Source organism: Excalfactoria chinensis, chromosome 1, assembly GCF_039878825.1.
Source record: "Excalfactoria chinensis isolate bCotChi1 chromosome 1, bCotChi1.hap2, whole genome shotgun sequence".
NCBI classification, from domain to species: domain Eukaryota; kingdom Metazoa; phylum Chordata; class Aves; order Galliformes; family Phasianidae; genus Excalfactoria; species Excalfactoria chinensis.
In genome coordinates this window covers 130,831,172-130,854,754 of record NC_092825.1, presented here as the reverse complement: position 1 = coordinate 130,854,754, position 23,583 = coordinate 130,831,172, and the positions used below count along the sequence as shown (strand labels likewise).

Here is a 23,583-nt window from a genome sequence, read left to right as displayed (position 1 = left end):
TAATAACAGGACTCAAATCCTTCCCAAATACAACTCCTTCTCTCCACATTTTTTTCTTCATAAAACAAAAATCACATATGGCGGGCACTGAAGCTGTCTTATAGCAATTCTGAGTAATGTAGTTTTAAGTGTTAAATAACCAAACACAGCTTATGCACAAAAAAAGTTGGTCCTGAAAGTGCCACTCACTGTGTTGCAGTTTGCTCTTTCTTGTGTTTACTACAACGTATCCTGTTTGCAAAGTTAAAATAGCATGATTCAGTAAGATCTATTCATAAGGTAGCTAATAAAAGAAGGCAATCCAAATTAACCTGGATCATGCTAAAAGAAATGCAAAAATTGTCACCACAGAGAAATAAAAACAGGTTGCATTGTCTCGCTGAATTCTCTTTTCTTCCTTCCTAAACTTCTTTTCTTTCTTTGACAACCAGTAACAGCTTGATGTATTATTATGTCTGTGAAATATGTGAAAGAGATGGACTTTGTTTGCAATACTTGTCACTATATGCTCATAACTCAAGATCTTCAGTTTTGTTTGTTTGGATTTGAGGAGGATGGGGAAAGCGGGTTAGGCACGGTTTGTATTTGAAAAATCTATCAAGTAAGAGCTGAAATATCTAGAGGACCTATTTACTGCAGAAAGAGGGTAAATACAAGATGTCTGGAAATTTTTCAAGTGATAGAAATCTTGTAAAGACAGCCACTAGTACAGAATAGGATGGAATTTTGATTCATGTTATATATGTACAAAGGATACATGCTCATTCCAGTTCTCTGTTATTCTGTTATACCTTTTTTTTTTTTTTTTTTTTTTTTTTAAATTAAAGAACCTAATTATTTTTGAAATATGAAGACAAGGGAAATTCCAGATAATTAGAAAAGGTTAAATAGACTATTTTAGTTTCCAAAACAAGATAATAAAATTTGTTCAGCCAAATATTTATACAATACACATGACACATGCAAATATCTTGTTATCCAGCATGATTAACATATTAACATCCAAATCAGGTATTCAAAATTTTGGTCAGAATTCATCTGTGAATGGCATGAAGAGAATAAAGACTTTATAAAGAACAGATTATGGTAGACAAAATAGATTGCATTTGTAGCTTTTTTTGATAGGAGTATAAAAGGGCTGTAAGATTCACCTCTACATGAAACAACCATTTTTGGACCGAGTCTGCTTCATACGTACTTACGGAGATAATCCAAATTGGTGTGGACATGAAAATACATGCATGAAGTGCAATTTGCCTGACGGGTATGAAATGATGAAGAAGTATACATGGCAATACACCAAAACTTCACAGTACCTGCCTACTGCATTAGTGTAATCTACAAAAGCCTATAAAGCAACACAGGACTAAATGGCTAGATGTGAAGACCAACTACAATTAAGAAAGACAATAAAATTAAAGTCATTCTGAAAAAAAAAAAAAAAAGAAGAAGAATAAATAAATAAAAAAGTGAGCAGTTATATTTTCTCTGGGTTAATCTGACAGACAAACATTTTCAGGCAGAAAGAATCTGGAAAGCAATAATGCTACAAGTGGCCTTACAGCAAACTGTGCAGTTACAATCGTTTCATCACTGAGTTTTTATTAAAGCCACTAGATGCCAGAAACTTTTTGACTGATGAGATATTCTGATTTCCTCCTTCAACGATTAAAATTTCATTTCTTATACAAAGGCGCAGGACCATGTATAGCATGCTTCAACAAACCTATGGAAATGGGAAAATATGCAGATGGCATAAATGGTATGTAACTGAAACAAAACAGCAATATTAAGGACCAAGAAACAGAAGTGGAGATGACTCAGAAAATCTGCAGGGCAATGTTTATCAGAGAGCTACGTGTGGGTCAGCCATTGGTCTCATGTGGAGCTCAGCACAGACTTCTGACAGAGGATCTGGGCAATGAAATCCACTGAATCGGAGTAACCTTGTGCAGGAAAGGTCCATCTGGAATATTTTAATTTTGACTAAATAATATATAAAATTAAAATCTCATATAAAGAAATTACTTTGTGATGGGTGACAAATGAATGACTTACAAGGATTTTTTTATTATTATTATTTTTAAATTTCCTAAATGTTATGGGTTTGTTTTTTTTTGCATTAGGTTTTGTCATTCTCACTCTTTTCTAGATACCTAAATCTAAATTCCTGGAGAGAAGAAATAATGAAGATGTATGTCTTAATCCTAGAATATTTATTCATATATTTCATGTAATTAGGCAAGGGTTTCCTCATCTCAGACAATGTGGCAGCAGAATAATAAACAGAATGTTCAGCTCTTGAGATTAGTGAATTCAGCTATGCAAATGAAAAGTGAATTCACAACACCTGCTGAAGATTTGCATTACAATACTTCTGCGTCATCTTACTTAAAGCTGACATTCCCATTCAATCCAGATAAAACAATGTAAAAATGTATCTACTACAAGAAGTGGCAAAAACTGTCACGGAATCAGAAATACACTAGCAACTAACAGACTATAATTCTTGTTACGCAAACAGTTTCAATTCTATACATGTTTACATATACCTCCAGGTAAAAGCCTTCTCCATAGCTAACTTCCTTTTCATGCTTGGGTCCTCCCTAGAAACACACACAGAGCATGAAAACACTTCCCTGTATACACAACATATTGACTATGGAACAAACTTACTTAGCGTTTTCAAACTTGATTCTGTATAACAGAGATGATACAGTAGTGGTGTGTTATGAAACCAGTTTCCCTTCTCCAGAGACACTGCCATATGAAAACAGAGCATCAGTAACAAAAGTCCCGCAAAACTTAAACATCCAGAATCATAGAAAATCAGAAGCTATTTATAAAAATAAAAAAATAAAGATATTAGAACAAAGGAATTTCTGGAAGTGGGAGTTTAACCATGACTGAACAGACAGGTAAATTTCCGCTGTTTCCTGTCTCAGAGGAAAAACCTGCTCTGTGAGTCTGAACAACACCTGTCTGCTCATGTTATAAGGAATCAGAAGATGACTTTTTTTAAGATCACATCCCTGTAAGGCAAAGGCTTTGGTGATTACCGCAGTTCTGCACAAATGGCTTCCAGGATATGGCTGGGCCTCGCCAGCAGACCAGTATTGGGTAGGTCAGGATAGAAAGCCATCCTTCAAGGGCACAGAATGAGGCCGTGACTGCTGACAGACAGATCTGAACAGTTGTGGACATGATATTACAAGGGAGATCAAATTATGAATGGCCTTAAAATGGTCCTCAGAAAAGGACATGCCTGGGTGTGGCTCTTGTCTCAATTTTTGGAAGACTGAAAACCTGCAAATAGGTTGTGTAAAGCAAAATGAATCATGGCACAGACTTTTCCTGAAAAAATACACAAGGCCTTTTCAGAAAGGTGACGTGATTGTGAGCTGCCATGTTGCAGCCAAACTGGGCTTGCACAGTTTCCCATTTGGTCTCCTGTTACCAGAGGGACTGCTTCTTCCTTGGCTCTCTGGTTACCAGGAAAGCAATTCCAAGACTATGTGGAAGTACACCGAGATAGAAGCAGAATGCAAAACCAGAGTTAAAGGAAAGAGGATTTGAACTGCTGTTCCACCTAGACAATTCGTTGTTTCTTCATTGCTTATTTTTTTTTCTCTTTTGTGCAACCAAATAACAGAAACATACAAAGTCCTTCTGAGATGGTTTACTAGAAACTCAGAAAAGGTAGACTGGAATTGTGAGGAAGGTTCTGGGGACCTTCTTAATCCATACAGGCAGAATAGTTTCTCTGGAAGATCATCACTACCTATACCTCTTCTTTGAGAGTTTCCCTTGTGCTCTCTGAACACCAGAAGAAGTACAGCTCTGGGTAGTGGGGATTCTTGTGGCTCATAATGTGTAACAATTAGACAAATTGTACTGCTAAAAAATCAGCATTTTCCAAGACACCTGAAGGTTGTTCCCTTGAACTACTGTATCAGAACTAGAACAGTCTCTATTCTCATTTACTGTAGAGTACAGCAGGGATAGTTCTTCAATCGATGACGTTAAATTAATGCAACACTGATCTAAGAAAAACAAAAAGAAATAAAAAAGCCCACAAATATCCACTGATTAACCTACATATCCTTTGCATGGGATTTTGTTTGCTCTCAGATGTCTCCAGTATTAACCACCTACTATTATTCTGTCTGCCTATGAAGTCTAGCTTCAGGAGGTCTCATTACAGATTCTTGTGCTGAAGATTAAATTGTAAAGAATATCAGGATGCAGCTAAGGAGAAAAAGGGTTCCATGAATGTCTGAGTTGAGTGGAAAGAATTTAACAGCTGCAGAACCACAGAATGAAAAAAACAGCAGGAGGGTCACCGTGTCTTCTGATTGTGGGGCAGTTGGGCTGCATTTATACATGCTCGATGAGCAGACATAGAAGCAGCCAAAAGCAACTAATTATATTTTCTAGGGACCAAAAGCACACAGTTATATTTAATTAATCAATGAATGCACAGAAGTGATTTTAAAGCTATACAGCAAAATTAATCTACCCATGCGACAATTTGCACCATAATTAGATAATTCAAACTTCCTGCACAGTACTATTAGCACAAACCAATGTGTGCACAGTTACTTGCTTAAAATGTTTATTTTAAATATAGCCTGTTCGTATTAATTTGGTAGAGTTAACATTCTAATAGGTATTTTCTTAAAAGGCTTTCAATGTATAAGGATTATTGAAGGTATTAGTGGTTGATAATATTTTCTTTTAACAGGTTTATTTCTGCAGCAGGTATTTAAAAGGAGTTCTTACTACCGTATATAAATCCAAGTCCATTATTGTTGTCATTAGGGGTTGTCAGCAAATTGTGAAGTACTCGGGAACTATTTTGGTTGATACAACTAAGTTCTGAAAACAGTTAGTGTTATTGTTAACATTAACAAGTAATATTATAACAATTAATGTTATTGTTACGGGCACAAAGATTTGGGGATCTTCTTGGGATATGGCTCAAGTACCTTCAATATTCATATTTGTACTCAAATATTATTTTACATATTTTTATAATCCATTTTTTTTAGGTGGAACCCTGTACTGTGGTATTTAGTATTCTGTGGGAGCATCATTAAAAACAGCAAGAGCTTTTAAATTCACAGATGTAAAATATGTATAAGTATTATTAAGATAACATAGATTAACAGGGTTATTTTGTGATTCAACAAATGTTTAGTTAACTCTAAAGGATGAGAAATGTCAGATTCAGACAGTGGAATCTGAAAACAGCCCTAGTATACACATAGAAATGGAGAGAAAAAAAAAATACCTTAAGTTTCTCTTTGAAAAAAATTATAAAAATATCAATGCACAAAAAAATAAACTTCATGTAGGAAGTTCCACTAAGATTTATACATTCCATATCTGAAGTATAAAACTGAAAGATTATTCAGATTGGACACCGCACAAACTGTCAGCCATAAAACTGACCGTGCCACCATTATTTACCTGTATTTGTGTATTTTATTAGAGTTACATCCCAGCACTCAAGGGACCCCTCTTCATGCCTGTCCCGCATAACTCCAAGTACACGACAAACACAAATAATTCAGCTGACTTCACTGAAATATCACCAGAATTTACATCCACTTATAATTGCTTCATGAGGGCGGCATTATAAAGCTTAAAAGATGCCTGGAAAACACTGATATTTTTCCAGCTCAATAATGAACAGCGCTAGACATCTCAACAACCACTGAGAAGTCTGTTCAAATTTCTCTCCTATGCTCAATTGCACACTGTGTTGGTGAGTCCCAGAAACACCAAATGCTTTATCATTCTCACAGTCCAACTCTGTGACATGTACCACGCTGACTGCTGTTTAGCATGTACAGTGTTGCTAATTCTGCAGCCAGGAGAACTGGTGGTACCATGGTTTAACTTCAACAGCTGCTTCTGCTTTAACTTCAATTTGTTCTCTGTTTTTCTGTCAGGGCCCTGATAAAATTATTCCATTCTGTACCTTGCTGTGGATGAGATCTAGACTGACCCTGTGAATACCAGAAAAAATACCAGATAAACCCAAGATCAGCACTTGACACCGTATCCTAGAAGTGCTCCTTTCTCACTAAGTCTAGGCTAACTAGTTGAGTGCCTATATGCATCTGAAGAAACCTAACATTATCCAATTTATTTTCTGTATTTTCAGTATTAAAGAGGAACACCATAGAAAACTAAGTCAAACAGCAGCAAAGAAACACCAGTAAAAGGGGTAGCACATAGTACTCTATTAACATTTAGTATATGTTTAATATATACAGATATTTAGTTCATTCATATTATAAAAGTCAGATACTACCAATATCACACTGTACTGATACAATTCAAATGGCCTACAACTTCTAACACAGTCCCAAATATCTACTCACATCTAGGCAAATTCCTAGGTGATATACACCAAAACCAGCATATGCAGTTTGCCAGGAAGATCATTAGTGGACTCTCAGTTCTGGTCATTCCTTACAGAATAATCAATCTCTTACATCAGCAGGATTTAATAATGGATTAATTATTTAGCATAATTCTGAGACTGCCATAAATTATTCCAAACTGTACTTCATTATCAGATAGGTGGGCAAAAAAAGCACAAAGATGATACATTTAAATGCCCCCACTGAATTGTTAGTTAGAAGCACAGTTCACTTGGGGTTACGTTTGAAGACAAGGAGTACTTATAAGAAATAAAGTAATAAATTAATACAATGGTAAATGATAAATAAAAATCAAACCTTTCTTTGTAGTGCTATTGATGTTCAAACTTCACAGAAGAATCTTTACAGAAATATTAAGATTCCAAGCTCCTCCATTTCTTTGTGGACAAAGGTTTTTGAAAGCCCAAGGTCAAAGTTTGTCTCTGACATTCAGGACATCAAATTTTCTTTTATTTTTCATTTAGTTATACATGAATAAAATGAGTTTTTTAATGCTTTAATATATTTGCAAAATTGTTAGGACATCTTCAATATAGAATTTGATGATTACCAAAACTGCTAAAAAGATTTTAAGCTTTGTTGATGACCTTCATTCTTTCCTAGAAATTAGTCATTACCATTTTTATGAATTTGTGTTAAAAGCACTCTCAAAATGATGACTTCAAAATACTTCATTTACACATCTTTTTTTTTTTTTTTTTTTTTTTTTTTTTTTTTTTTTTTTTGCATTCAAAAAGAAAGACAAACAAAAATGCTCATCCTAATTATTCTATCCATCAGAAATACAGCTTCCAGCTCTAGGACCAAAGCTGTAATCTACACAATACTGAGATTACCACTTGCTATAAATCGGTAGTGTTAGCAACTTACATCTACTTTAATGCAATATTGCTGTTTAACAGCAGTATGACTGCCACTTGCTCTCTTTGCAAGCATTTAAGGTATCATGGTGCTTACCCATGCACTGTTCTATAACAAAATTGACTGATATTACTGTATAGCAAACAATAAAGACAAAAAGGCCACTCAGTGTGATGACCTACCAGTGGACTGCAAAGTGGGTATTCTCACTAATGCTTTGCTTAAATTGCTTAACTTGCTCATGAGACTCTGAAATGATTTCCTGTTTGTTTTTTTTTTGTTTGTTTGTTTTTTTCAATTCACAAATGATCATGATGTTGCACTCTCCAGAGGCAAAAAAGAGAGAGAAAGAACTAAACACCACTACTCTTCTGAACAAAGAGAATTCAGATTTGCAATGATAAGTCCTATAGAAAAATCCACAGACATAAATATTGCATCTGTGCAGTGCTGCATCAGCCAACACTACACATTTGATCTAAAGTTTACAATAGTTATTCATAATGTCTTTATGCCAGTTACAGAAGGGCGGACATTACTAGACAGTGCAATGACATTGCCATGAACTGAAACTTTCACGGTAAAAAAGGTTTCTCATCAGAATGATCTCCCAGAAAAGTCAGTTGTCTGGATGAGTTAGCAACATTTAAATTCTCTGAAGCTATTCTGGATCTTGTACGAGACCACTATTAGAGCATTTTGGTATCAATGAATGCTGCCTTGAGTAGAACTGTAGATTTCAAGATCTGTGGTTAAATGTAACTTCTACAAACTTCATACTTACAATGAGGAAAACCTGTAATTAGAACAGGTTTTAAAAATACTGTAAAGAAAACAACTGACAATGGAGAATCATACCATTCTATAGATTTATCTCTTCTGTAAGAGATGTCCTTTCATGTAGCCCATTGGCTCTCCTTGACAGCATGAAATTTTCTAACTTTTTCCTTGAGCAGCAATTCAAAGCAGAACAGGAGCTGCATTATGAAACATATAAACATACAAGCAAACAAACAAAAACCAAGACAAAACTGAAAGAGTTAAATCCGGAAAAGACAGTCTGGAAGCCTGGGAGACAGTTATAAAATTCCAAGAAACACACAAAAAAGTGCTGAAATAAAGAGAAGGAACATCAAAATAGCAGACAATTATTCAGGCTTTCTGAACATTTTTTTTTTTTTTGGCCATAGAAACTCATCAGTACTCATCAGCTACTAAACCAAAGTTTCAATTTTCCCAGCAGTTCACATAATCTGCAGAGATTTTGGAGGGGTCCAACAGTCCTTAAAGCGTGCTGCAAACAAGCAGGGAAGGCCAACAACAATGTCTTCATTCAGGACCTGAATGACAAGACCTTACAATCTCCACTGTTAAGCAGGGATCCAGACACAAGACCTATGTGTGACATATGTACCTTAATCTCTAAGGTGGAAGATAGTTCACAAACTCTTCCTTGCCCCAGGAAATTAAAATACAGGCAAAGCAAAGCACTGAGTATGACTTAGAAATTTAACAAACCTCATTAAAGAGAAAAAAAAAAAAAAAAAAAAAAAAAAAAAAAAAAAAAAAAAGAGGAAAAAAACCCACTATTTTATTTTTCAAACTAATTTACAAAATTTTAATGATAGAGACAGTCATTCGAAGAGGATGGTACCGAAATAGAAGTGTTCAGAATGAATGAAACAGAACCTTTGTGCCTCTTTTTTTTTTTTAACTTACTATGCTGAACAGCTGCATTCTGCTTCACCGAACAAGAAATATAAGCTTAGTTCATTACCCAGGATAGGCCCTTGATCACTATCAGTACTGTTAAAAATTTATATTCCAAATGGCTTTTACATGTCTTCCTTGAGCACCAAGTGAGGTGAATGACACAAAAGTCAGCCAGAATCCATTTTATTAATTGATGCAAAGAGATTAGGTCCTAGATATTAAACTTGTACAACTGGTCTCTGTCTGTGTCTGAGTCCCACAGTTCTGAGTCCTCTTATTCTATATTAGTAGTAGAGCGCATAATGGATACTCATTTATTTATTTATTTATTTATTTATTTTTGCACAGAATAGTAGAAAAAGTAAATCACTGTGTTCATACTAAAGTTTCCAGTGGTTACCCTGAGTGGTATTAACTTCATTTTAAGTAAGATAAGAAAATGCTAAATGCTTGAAAGAAACAGCCGCCTGCAGAGAACCAATTTTTTTTTTTACTTTGACAGAGATGGTGCTGAATTGCTCCTCATCAGTATTTAGTACTCCTTGTTGACTACGTATGGTTGGCATACACTGGGCTAGACTTCCATGGTTAATTTTAAGAAAGAGGACAGGAAAACGCCTCCCACCTCCAGTCTCTGAATTAAAAGCCATTTTGGTAGTTGTACTCAAATTTGAGAAAGATCCCTGAGGAAACTGTGTGAACAGTTCCTACTTCTGTCATTATTTCATTGTTTCCCTTCTTATAGGAAAAGGATATTTGAGAATATTTTACCTGTGCACACAATTTTGGCTGCTAATCAGAATCTCTGAACTCTGTCAGGTTTGCTCTTGCTGCTTTCTTTCTTAAAAGTAATTTCAAAATGTAGACACTTGAGATATTGACATCAATGATAAGGGCAAACTTTTCCAGAAGTTCAAAATGCATTCTATTTAAGGCTTTTTAGTTTAAAGCTAAGGAGAAGACCGATTTCTGTCTCTCAAAGAGCTTTAGAAACTGAGCCAATACTGCAGGCAAATTCAGCAGAAACACTGCAGCTAGAGTTGGCAGATCCTCTAAAATAACATATATCATTTTACAATTAACTTGGTGCTGCCTGTTTTTACAGTACTTAATAACATCTGACCTTATTAATTCCCATTTTTATTACATATTCATTGACAGTAACTGTCACAGCTTCCACTTAAGAACCAGAATTTCTACAGGATTTCTCTTCTGATCAGCAAACCTTGGTGATTGAGGGGTTCATCTAGCAGCTGTCAGCCTTCACTTTGATAATACAGAAGGAGAAGTCATAAGTCTAAAAAGGACAGCAATAGAAATAATGACTAGGCTTTGTAGCCCAGGAAGAAGAGCTCTTGCAGAATACGACCTTTCTTTAGCTACTGTCTTTCCTTAGCTATCAGAAGAATTCAAATGCGAGACTAGTCATATTAATCCCTAACAAAACATTAATAGGAATTCATCCAATTAAGAAAGCAGTGGTTCTATCTGTATAACTGACAGATTATACAGTTTTTCTGATATTCTTCTTCTCCTTTTTCACCATCACCACAAGGGATCGTAATTCAAACATTCTATCTTTTTATTAATCATCATCAACAACAAAAATAACGGTTTTGAATTTGTCATTAATTAGCTTTTTAACTCTGACCACATTACCAACAAGGAAGACCCTAAACGTAAATGGATGAAAACTGCCAGGAGGGTGAGGAAGGGTAGAAATTCACTGTCACTAGGGAATTCAGGTTGGGATTTGAGCCACAAATCCTCTTTGATTTTATACAGTGCTTTTAGACCCATCATTAATATCCTTAACTTCTCAAGACAGGTAAACCCAGGAGAACTGTATAGTACATGTAGCTCTAGAAAAACAAGATTTTCTTGTATCATTAATACAATACACTTTGCAGCTGAACAACATAGCTGCAACTCATCCCATCACAAGGATTTAAAGACACATGCTGAAGGTGAAACTGTTATCGTTATGGGGAAACCTCTCACCAGCACCAGTCTGGGGACTGCCACCTTTGTTTCTTTGTTTGAAATAATTCTCGGACTAGTAGTTCAAAGGGTCATATCTATATTAACAGGCCTTATGTTTTACATACATATTTTTCCTTCCCTTGGGGCCACACAATGAAACTGCTTTTTAAGATCCCTCAAATGTGGAGGAAATTCTTTCCTGTAGAAGAGAAAACCTCCAAGAAAATCAGGAGCCCTCACTTGTATTTAGTATTTACAGACAAGCACAAAGAACAGATGACAGAATAAAATACAAATGATTTAGATTTCAATTTCTTAGGAAGCATTCAAGATAATATTAAGGTACGGGCAAATTTCATTATATTGGGGTACATCTATCACTGAACTGAGAGGGAACTTGCTTATTTTTACTATTTCCCTCGATGTTATTCTGTATCCCTCTGCATGGGGAGTAATTCTTTTGCCCCTTGAGGCAAGCCAAGGGGAGAGTAAATGTTTTCAGAGAGGATGGATGCATCCCTGAGACATGTGAGAGCAGACCTAAGAAGCAGGACTTGGTTGATGAAAAAACAACTTGAGCTGGCAAACGAGCACTTGCAGAATAGAATGTTGCATGAATGCTAAGTGTAACAGAAGTAGGAGGGAGGTGATTCTTCCCCTTTGCTTTGTCTTGTGAGACCCCATTTGCAGTACTGAAGAACATTGTACTTCAATGGAGTTGTCAGAGTAGGTCCATTAGGGCCATGGGGATGATCAGAGGGCTGAAGAATCTCTCCTGTACAGACAGGCTAAGACAGCTGTGGTTGTCCAGCCTGGAGAAAAGAAGGATCCAGGAAGATCCCATTGTGGCCTTCCAATACTAAAAGGAAGCCTAAGGGAAAACTGAAGAGGAACTCTTTATCGGGGAAAAAGAGGAGAACCTGAATGTATTTAAGGCTCTTTCCAACTCAGGTCATTCTATGATTCTGTGTGCAGTAAGTTTCATAACATATATCCCTTATATAAGTCAATGCTTTTTAATTGTTGAAGTATTAGAGAATGTAAGTGTGCCAAAACAAAAACAAAAAAACTTAAACAGCCATGTGGAAAGAGTTTGTTTTCACCCAGAAAATGTGACTTAAGTCTTTCACTCATTCCACATCAATTCAAAATGTCAATTATAACAACAATAACAAAAATTGAGTTTTTCACTAATTTCTAAAAACAATAATAAAAATGGAGTTGTGGTACGAGTATCATTCCACTCATCAACATACAGAAGCAGATTCTAACACATGAAATAAAAACACTGAACCAGAGGCAACTACACTGATAACTTGAAAAAAGGAAACTATTTCTCTTTTTTAATTACTTCGGGACAATATGCAATATTTTCTATTTCATAAGTCACATAAATAGTATAAATTATAAAAATATAATATCTGAACTATTGCATGAAATTGTCTTTTTCACACTGAATACATTTTTGATGATATTTATAAATTTATTTCCATGAAGTTCATAATTCCTGCCATTAAAAGTAACAACCCTATATGCTTTGCTAGCAGACATGATTTTTATGTGAAATCTGAAAGACCCATCAACACTGCAAGCACTACCAGAACATGACAGAAGGCTTTGTTCTGTAGGTAAGAAAAAGCTTTTATAAAACTTAATTTACCTTGACAAGAAGTCTGTGAAAGAGAAACGAAAGGGATATCCGTATCGTATGATTTTGACCATGTCTAGGACACCAATATACTGCAGTTGAGCAGACACATAAAAATTGTCAAAAGTATCTGGCAACTTGGAGTTATTAGGCTTTATACAATGAACAGAATGTGGTGTGCAGTTCTGTAGCTTCCCAATAATATCTGTTAGTGATTTCTGTGGAAAAAAAACAAAACAAAGAAAACAGTTCTTAATCATTATTGTGCAGGAAAGGCAACTTCACAAAACATATGCTCTTGTAAATCTTTAAAATAAGTTCCTCAAAAGATATGTCACAGATATGTGAAGTGGCTTACTCAAGAATATCATTTTTCTGCCACTGTAATCTGTAGAGACTAATTCTGTCTTTTTTGGTGGGTTTGTTGTTGTTTTGGTTTATGGATTTTTAGCATTTTTTTAATATTTCCATCCAGAAAATGTTTACTAACCCTGAGTTGGACTGCTATAGTGGTTGGGCCCCCTCGTTCCAATTTCTGAAGAAATGAGGATGTCCCCTTCTTTTTCAACAGCTGTGGGAAAGAAAAGCACACAAAGGTACCTTTAACTCAAGATGGGCATTAACAATTTGCTTTCATTATTAAACAACTTGATAACAAAGGCAAACATTTACACAGAAAGTATCTCATTTGCAGTTTTTTGGTTTTCAAAAAGAATTGGGGAAGAGGATAAAACCCTCAAGTGCCTGTGAAGGTATGTGACAATAAAATTCTGATTTTAGAAGCAGCTGTATACCACTGGAAAGATAATACTCCTTTTCTGAATAATTGAGCAAAGCCATTTGGTTTAGAATTCTACTGTTGAAGCAGAACTTGTGCAGGTAGTATCCCCTACAGTCTGCATATTATTAGGACAATTCTGTAACTCTCTGAAAAGCTTCTTAATGTCTTTGGCAGATGCTTAAGTGGTTAAATGTAAGCGTAAGTAATTAGGAAATGTTGAAGGCAAACCAATAATATGAATATTAAAAAAAAAAAAAAAACTCTCTTCCTATGTGTCTGAATGCATTTTAACATTTTTAAAGTAATTTTCACCTAGGTTTGCCATAAGATATCAATAATTTTGCATTATGCTAGAACCAATGTTATCCTTCCTGCACATCTGAGCTGGGAGTAGAGAATGAATTTATTTTATACTGTCCTATCTTTGAGACAAAAATGAAAGAAGCAACCAAAAACATGTCCTATTATCTTTTTTGTTAATTTTTTTATTTTTATTTTTTTTTTTTTTTTACAGAATGGCTGGAAAACTACTACACTCTAGGATCTGACCAAGATCTTAGATTCAAATGTCTGTACCAAGGCCTTTTCACCTTTGACTTCTCTTTTTATTGCCTTTCTTAACTCCACTTACACCATAAAACTCCCTTTCTATCAGGTCAGCACATTCTGGCCTACTCTTGCAATTTTCCTATTGCTTTAAAAAAGGGTCTATTTCCACAGTTTGGCCTTCCAAGGCCAATTTCCATTAAAAATATTGCAGCGTTAGCAATTCTCTACTTGCTTTGCTAGATTCTGGAGATCTTTTTATTTCAAATCCAACTTAATAGGATGCAATAAGATTTTAAAGGCAAAACAAAAGTAAAAGCGAGCTATTTGCTACTGGTTTCTTCATATAATAAAAAGCCACACTAGCATGACTACAATATTTCTCAGTTAACATTTACGAAACGTTTTAAGAACATAACTAAAAGTTACCTCTGTGCTCAACCATTTCTCCCAACAAATTAAGTCACTAGTCCAAGACACTAGCTGAGTTAGTGGAAGAGACAAGAAAAAAGCTTTGGGTGCTGAACTTTTTTGCCCACTGTCCTGTTTTGCATACACTTCCCATGGGAAAGAGGCATTTTGTTCAGTTTGAGGGATAGAAAAGGAAGGAAGCAAAGCAAGAACCAAAAAATGAAATTAATTCAGTCTCCTTGGACATCTCTACGTATGGTTAAGAGCAAAACTACATCACCTAAGCTGTACTTCTCTATTACTCTTGAATATACAGCTTTAAGGTGGAAAATATTATATCTCTAATCTACAGAAATAATGTGTATATATATATATATATATACACACACACATATATATATGTGTGTGTATATATATATATAAAACTTTTCAATCTCTTTTAAGAAGCCAAAGCCTCCTAAAAATCTCTCAAGAGCACGGTATTTAAAAGCTTTCACCAGAAGACATAGAAAAAGTTTTGCAACAGACAAGCTCTTCAATGGTCAGTGAAGCAAAGTGATCATGAAGATAAACAATGAAAAGTCAATGATGAGAAGAGTCTTTTGATAGTAATGTGATTTTATGTGACTCAGCTAATACTACATGAACTGTGAAGCCCACTGACGGTTCCAAAGGAAGCGAGGGGAAAATAGCATCATACATTAGGAAAAGATGACAGAAAAACATGGGGGCAAGAGTATGCAATTGCTGACATTAGCAAAAGAGAGTTGTGAGAGTATTAATGAAAATATTTTTCCTTCTATGCGAAAAGGAAACACGGCCTTCACACATCAAGAGAGACTCAAGAACCATACTCCTACAAGTCCTTATGTGCTCCAGAATTATGTCCAGCTTTTGGTCTACCACCTTTCATATCTATTTCGGGATGGATTCACTGTTCTCTTGGATCCTTCTACAAGTAGACTGGTAAGTTCAAAGAAGTAGCCTACTCTTACCTGTGACATGTTCCAAAACAATGAACAAGTCACCCATCAGACCTAACATTGGGTAAGTATATGGCCATCTACAGACAAATCTGTAATTATATAACCTAACAGGTATGATGGCAGATGAGAAGCTGAAAGGACAAGAAAATCATGACAAACTCCTATGTGACCTCTGGACTTGGATGTGACCTTCTCTTCCCTGGATATTGAGAAGTCTGGAGTACTCACACACAGCAGCATGAAAACCTTCCATTTTGTATGTCTCATCAAATTATAACACATTTTATACAATGCATCATATCTATCTGTCTCAGATTTCATCTATAAAAGGAATAACATTCTCTGGTTGATAATTCTTGTCTTAATGTCCCTCTTCCATTCTGTTCTGTTCCTCTCTCTTTTTTTCTCTCTCTTTTTTTTTTTTTTTTTTCCCTTTTTTTTCATTCTTTGTTGCCTTTTTGCTTAGGATAAAATCCAATAAAAATGCAGTAGTTACGATTTTCCAAAATGTAGTCATTTCAATTCTAAGCTGATGAAAATATGCCTGTTACATTGCATTTTCAATTACAATAACAACAATTACATCATTTTAGCTTATCAAAGTGGATTTTCAAGGCTATGCAGGTGAGTGGAAGAAATCATGTGAGACTGGACAGTTATAGATGTGGATTTGATCCACAAAAGAAATTAAGCACTTACCTACTTCCAGCTCCTTCATCACGTGTCTATTTTAAAAAAGCAGTAGTGTTGGCACTGGAACAGCTTAGATATATTATGCTCTCCTTGAGTCATCCAGAACAGCATACTACCTCACTTAAACTAGGCCGACTTAGTATCTACAGACTAAATAGTGTACTGTCTTACTTCCATAGTTCATCTCAAAGCTTACCTTCAGGAAACCAAACCATCCTTGCCTCTGTGGGCAGATGAAGGATGAAGGTCTCAACCACCTTCCATTTAATACCCAATATTTTAAACCATTCTCACTGAATCTGGAAGATCTGACAATTTATTATGCTTCCAAAAGGAATTTGAATACTTTATCTCACTCTCAAGAGAGTAACTCCTGGTTAAAAGCTATTTTGGACTAGTGAAAAGCCTCAGTTTCATAGGTCCCAGCTGTGTGGTGTTTCTCTCAGCATCCTTAGGCTTCTAACTTGGACATGCCTTGCATGCTTCCTTCCATGTATGAGACTAGGATCTTTTTCAAAAGCTTAGGAAACTTCCTTTAGGAAGCAGTTACTATAGTAGAAAGGCACATAAATGCACCTTGTGATGCCTCAGCTGTTTGCTAAATATATCCATAATCAACACCAGTCACTTCAACTTATGTTTTTCCACTGAGATTACTGATAAGAACAGTAGAGAAGAATTATGGTACTATCAGCAGTAAGGCTATGAGTAAACTCCCATCGCTACTCTGTGGAAGTGCTTGCACAAAGCCCTCTAAAAGACATATGAGAGCAAGCTCCTTAATCCCATGGTAGAATCAACTCTGTGCAGCTGTAAGCCAAAAATAAAGTTGCAGGATTGAAGAAGCCTAGCAAGGCAGCTGGTGCATTGAGGGAACTACTTCTCTTCTAGAAGGAGGAATTCCAAAGCTCTATCAAGAATTGACTCTGCAAACCACGTGATTTCTCCTCAGAGGTGATCTTTATGCAAAACCACCAAAGAGTCATAAATTCCTACCTTGCTGAGCTCCACGTATTTCTTTGTTTCTCCACTTACACAGGCTACTGATGTCTTTTTATTCAATAGTGCTGCTTTGCATCCTTTGAACTTAAGGGAATGATATGGAGGCACAAGTGATCCAGTCTGTGTCAGTTTGGACTGGAACAGTTGATTGATGACTACATTTTCGCTGGCTAGGAAAAAAAAGAAGAAATTAATTCATGAAAATAAAATAGAGTTTAAAAAGCATATACATAAGGGAAGGAAAAATCTAGTAACACACAGTTAAGAAAGTAAATGAAAAACAAATAGACATATTAAAAACTATTATTTTAGGCTCTGATTGATATTTACCAAAAAGCACTCAATATATAAGAATGTTAGACATCAGTAACATTCTTTTTAAACCTATTTAGGTCCTCTTCAGAACAAAACAGGAGAGAAAACAAAACCTCCTAGGCTATGATCTGTCCAAACTTAATTACTTATGTTATAATCATGTTTAACTTTTGTTCTGTTACTGACTACTAATATATCAATCTATTAAAGCAATGTAAGAGATACATGATGCACTATTTATCCAAGAAGTAGCATTTCAAAATGATCAATGCACTTGGCAGCAGTCAATTCTGGACAGCCACTGCACCAAAGAAAAACAGTTTTATAAATTGTAACATAAGAATAGATTATATATATATATATATATATATAAAGAATGCCATACATATTTTTGATGTAGTGTGATAATTAGCACAGATCAAATTACTTTCAAGAGATGTTTTTAAACTGAAACTGTGAATCTTAAGACAGATAGGGTACTTCATAATAATTCCAGTTAATGGATAATTGGAATAAAGGTCATTAAAAATGCCATTAAGTTAAGCATGGCAAGTAAAAATCTTCAGTTTGCTATTTAATAGCTGAGTAAAGATATATTTACTAGATACTTAAATATAATAGATTTGTTTCTTCTTTTCTGTGGAGACTATTATTGCTGACTTAACACTAATAATATTAGCGTATAAATTATGAGAAAAATACTAAAGCAGATACTTGAATAAATTTCAGCACAATCAGTGGACATAGTTCATTTCTTAAATATGGACAAATGTAATAAATAGCATTAGGAAAGATGTTAAAATTATGCCCTTCAAATCAAAACTGATAAGACCTACATTAATAACATCTCCTGGTTCATCTATAGGACATGTATGTTCCACCTTCAAATGTACACATGAAAAAGACTTTGATGTTAGTGTATTGAAAGGTTTTTAGTTGAGTAAGGAAACTAAATTCACTGAAAAACAAAAGAAGAAAGCACTTAAACTATACATCTGTATAATTTATGAAATTGACACAAAAGGAAAAACATCAATGTCAGTCAATATTTTTAAGTTCCCAAAGCCTAAGTCACTTAAAAAAGAAGGAATGTAGCCCTTAAGTCACTTAGATCCTTTTAAATATTCTGCCTTCAGAATTTTTCCATTAATTATATTTATTATTATTTGACTTGTTAATTATATATACTCACTCACTGCAAATCAAATATTTTATATGCAATCCAATTCTCAATTCCTACCTTTTAACGGCTGCATAGATTATTACACAAAATAGCAACGCTGACACAAAAAGAAACTTTGAGAGAATGGAGGAATGCTCCTTTGTAGAATACACTGGAAACTGAAGACAAAATTTCTTGTGCTATGTGGTAAATAATCATATCAATTCCAGTGGTGAGAACAGGAATGTATTTTAAACTATAATCAATGGGATTATATTCAAGATTAATTCTTTAATTTCTTTTCTAATCCTTCATGTATACTGCTTGCCTTTAAAAAGCATCAAATATTTTATCAGAGAGTTTAGTTTCACAGTAAAATTGCTAAAAAACAATACATGGTAACAGCACGGCTGATTTGGAAGACAAATATTGCTTCCAAAAGATCTCTGATTTCTATTGCAAGAAATACAAATATGTAAGATATTAAGGGAAGACTGCACTAGTTGGAACAAAGACAAATAACATCTCAGGGTGTATTGACATTTCCCTGAGGAAAATGTTTTGTTTTTCTTCACAGAAAGATTAAATGAATTAGGTTTTTAATTATCCAATTATGAATCATTAATTAATAAATGGAGATGCCTTATGATTAGGCATAATTATACAATATGCCCATGGAAAGGTATTTAATTTTGTATTTCAGTGAACATTTGTATCTATTCACTGGAAAACAAGAATGTCCAGATGATACTGCTTTAAAAACCAAGCTGAAGTAGTGAAGATGAGGATGACTTTATCTTTTTTTTTCCTAGAAATAAAAATATGTATGCACTATCCTAAAAAATGAAAATCAAAGTCCAGGTGTAACATCTTGATTTCTAACAACAACAGCAACCACAAAACCATTTACTTACTTTTCATGATGAATATGAGATTTTGGGAAAGGGAATCTTTATTTTTTTCTACTGCACCAGCAATTTCGTAAGTAACCTATAACAAAATATTGTGACATCATTAGTAATGATCACTGCACCTATTAGAATTATTACATCAGTAGGAATGAAGCTGTGGGTTTTTTTCCACACAACAGTAACAGACTGGCACCAGATAATGTCTTTCAATCCTTTCTTAATAACAATACTAACCAGAAGAACTGGTTGCTGAGCATTGTGTCTCTACAAGAAATTTCATCAGACTGACTCCAACACACTTTCACAATGCAAGGCTGAATCAGGAGTGAATAGAAAACAGTAACATCAGCATTACTTTCCCTGCAGGATGAGGGCATCAGTCCTAGCCCACCATGTTTTGTTCATGCCAATCACAGCAGACATTCATGGAGCAATCTGAATCCCAGTTCACAATCACAACATGCTCTAGTCACTTATACTGCTTCTTGATGCAACTTCAGTCTATAGGTTATGTAAAAATTCCATTTACCCTTCTAACAGCTATGCACATAAGGACTTTGGAAGACATCACCTGACTGGTGTCCTAATTTCTAGAAAAGACTGTTGGAGTGTTTTTCCATCTGTCATCTGAATGCAGATAAAAGTATGCGGTTGGTACTCCAAAGTGAACAAAATCCAATGCTCCAGCCAGACTTCCTGAAGGTACATCCAAAATAATTAAGTATGTCCAAATGCCTGTTTTAATATTGAGCCTCCAAGTGTCTGTTTTAATATTGAGCCCACATCAGCTCCTACTATACATAAAAACAGCACTGAGAGAGAAATGCAAACACAGCCTAAAATGCCAGTTCAAACCTCTACTAATGCCAGTTCAAATCTCTACTATCAGATTTCTTTGCCCTCATCTTTCCAAATTTAAAATTATTTTGCTTAAAATATTGATATTTCACAACACAGAATGATTAAAATAATGGAGTGAATACAGAATTTTCGTATCAATAATTTGTGATTGTGTTTCATATCTTGGATAGTAGGGCAAGCAATGCTAAATCAACTTTGGGCACAATTTTAAAAATCAACTGTGCTACCCAAGCTCTGTTTTGAAAACTAGATTAAATACAAATGATGGGATTTATCCCACCTTATGTGAGTATGGGTGAGTACCACTCAGGCACACATGACTTCTGCATATATGCAGGAAGAAGGTATAATAAACTATGACTCATCTGCCCTATTTTTCAGTGGGATGCATTCCATCCTAGCAAGTGCTTATTCCCAACCACTATGAATGTAGATTAGATAGCCAGCCCTGATAGGCATGTCTCCAGCTACAACTGAGGACACTTAGCTAAATGAAGCAGAAACACAGAGTCTAATGGCTACAATCCTTCAATACATCTAAATTCCAGCAACAAACCATGATGATGCCCAGCCTTTATCTGACTGGTCTGCAGAAGAAAGCAAGGATTGGACTTGCTAAACTTAAGTTCAGCATTAAGAGAGAGTTAAGTATCTAAATCAAACACTTTCTTGAACAGAAAATGCTCTAGAGCTAGTAAGTACCTTAAATAAGTACCTAATTCCACTAGAATTCTAGTTACTTAACACGGCACTGTAGAAAGATGTCTACTGCCAACCAGAACTGGGCTGCCCACAACTCCTTCTTACAAGGAGTTTTTCAAGTAAACCAACTTTTTGTCACTTATTCCTGTTGTTTTTCTTTCTTTACTTAATATGGTCAACAATTGTGTTTACTAATATTATAGATGCTGCTCTTCAGAAAACAAGACAGAAACACCCAATTCAAAAGAGAGATCCAAGGCAACCTAGCTACAAAACTTAGAGCTTCTTCAAGGCCTGCTACCTTACCAGCAACAAAAATCAGCCCACGTACAGGGAAATGCACACTTTGCCAGTTCTGTTAAACCTACGTAGTTGATTTCAGTACCTCTGCTGCATTTTCTTCTGCTGACTGAGGTGGGAACTTAATTTCTTACCACACAAGAAAATTTTGTTAGCTCAAGAGGACAGGCTGCTCCACACTGAGAGAAACTGTTTCTCCCCTTTATGCTGAGACCTGGCATAATATTAGTTACATCTCTAAAATTTTTCTGGATCACATTCTGTCAATTTAGAATTCTGTGCTGTATGTACACACAGCTTTAAATTAGGAAAGGCTTTCCTCCTCATCCTTCAAACTCTAACATCACCCTTATCCCAGAGCTTGATGTACTTATTCATGTCCCCTGAGGTTCAGGCTATGACAGTACCCTAAACCAGCACTTCCCATTTCTCAGATGAAAGCTCTCATCATTAGACTACCACGCAAAGAGTAAGTACTACTTCAGAACTTTCTGAATGAAAGGGAAAATTTACAGAAAGCTTATTTCTGAAAAACACATGGGTGTTTATCATGGGGATAGCAGAAGAACAGCAAGTTAATTCACAGGGTTTAGAAACAAACTCTGGCTTGCACAATAGTGGAATCCAAAGAGAATTTTAAAGTTAAACAGGAAAAAAAACAAAACAAAACAAAACAAAACAAACAAACAAACAAAACTATTGACATTAGTAGGCAGATACTTATTGGGAACTCCTTAATTAGTTTGTTTTTCCTTACCTTGGGACCATGTTTTTACCTAAAATCTGTTCTAAATTTCTTACTGAATCTACCTCCCCTAGGTATTTGGGGAATTTTTATCCCTGTATATTTAATAAAGCTGTAAATTTATAATAAAGATAAGTAACACTAATCAGTTCATTAATTTTCTTTTCCGTTGGGTCATTTGACAATTATGTAATGCTATCTTACTCATGAAAAAGATTATATGACTTATTATGCATATAATCTGTTATACTTAGCAATTGTCAGATGATGTAATTAGTGCGGCATCTGCAATGGAAAAAGTATAACAATGGATTACATTAATTTCCACGACATATAATATTTTAACTGCAACTCATAAGAACATACAACATAGTAAACTATTAGTGTAATTTAAGTACATTATTAAATGTTTTCAGTGTACTTAAACTAAATGTTCTATGATACTGGTCCATAAAAGATAATTAACAGAAGTTATCTGACAAATTCATAATGCCAGTTCCTAATTGAGCATCTTAGGCTCTGACTAAATTAGGAGAAGAGAATTACTATTGATGGGAAGAGTAGGTAAGTATAGCAGTGGGAGATAATACATTATGATTAAAGTCTACATTGAAATGGAGAAGGTTCAGTACTGGGAGCAGTAAAATACATCACCATCTTCCAGGACTATATTCGTAAGACATCTCTCATAACATATAAATTGCATAAATGTTAACATGATTCCCTTTCACAAAGTTTCTCTGAAACTCTTCCCATAGTAAACAGGTAAATTAATTCACTGCCTAAGGACAAGAAAAGTGACTCAATGAAATGGCACTCCAAAGTTCAATGTTAGTTCCACAAAGGAGAAAAAGGCCTCTCTACAACACCTTTTTTGTTAGTATTATCCTAGCCCCCTCAGAGACAACAATCTACAGTCACTCTGCCTAAAATACCTGTACTTCCCCCACTTTTTCCAATTGGTTTTCTGAAGTAAACTTGGCCAAAACTCCACACTAATCAGCACTCAAGCCCAGCGTATATCCATTTTGAGGAGAAAAATCCCAAACAAACGTTACATGATTCAGGTAGGAATTGTGCACAAGCTTACCTCATGGTTCTGGTATTATAAATCATACCCCTTATTCCCACTTCCACTTGCTGTAACTGTTTGTTCTGTCTTGCTTTATACAATTAACATTTCAGAGTAGACCAAAGGTAATCAAAGGTAACAGGATATTTTGATAATATCTGAACCAGTTGTTTTTATAATAAAGAGTGCACAGTTCCATGCTGTGTTTTGCTTCAGTGAAACATTAAAAAAAGGGATTGGATTTGCTTCCCTACTTAAGATCAGAAAGAAAGAGAGTTTAAATTAAGTATAATGGTAGTGGGGAGGTCAAAAAATCATTTAGTCCTGGACAGCCTCCCATAAGCTTCCCTCTGCTCGCTATGGAGCTCTGGCTCTGTAAGATGTATCTCATCTTTGGGTTAATACCTCTTGACAGACGTTTCCTCTCTGAGCCTCT

The 23,583-nt window shown here is 35.1% G+C and overlaps 1 protein-coding gene across 2 annotated transcripts in view; it reads right to left on the bottom strand.

Moving 5' to 3' along the window:
- Nucleotides 1-23,583, bottom strand: part of MYO16 (myosin XVI) — a 334,545-nt gene that overhangs the window by 61,540 nt on the left and 249,422 nt on the right. For both annotated transcript variants that reach the window (XM_072342368.1, XM_072342360.1), the window contains exons 24-27: nucleotides 19,471-19,546; nucleotides 17,074-17,249; nucleotides 13,151-13,231; nucleotides 12,673-12,878 (exon numbers count right to left, since the gene is read on the bottom strand). In XM_072342368.1, the coding sequence (XP_072198469.1) occupies nucleotides 12,673-12,878; nucleotides 13,151-13,231; nucleotides 17,074-17,249; nucleotides 19,471-19,546 (539 nt within the window). The remainder of the gene's footprint in view (nucleotides 1-12,672; nucleotides 12,879-13,150; nucleotides 13,232-17,073; nucleotides 17,250-19,470; nucleotides 19,547-23,583) is intronic.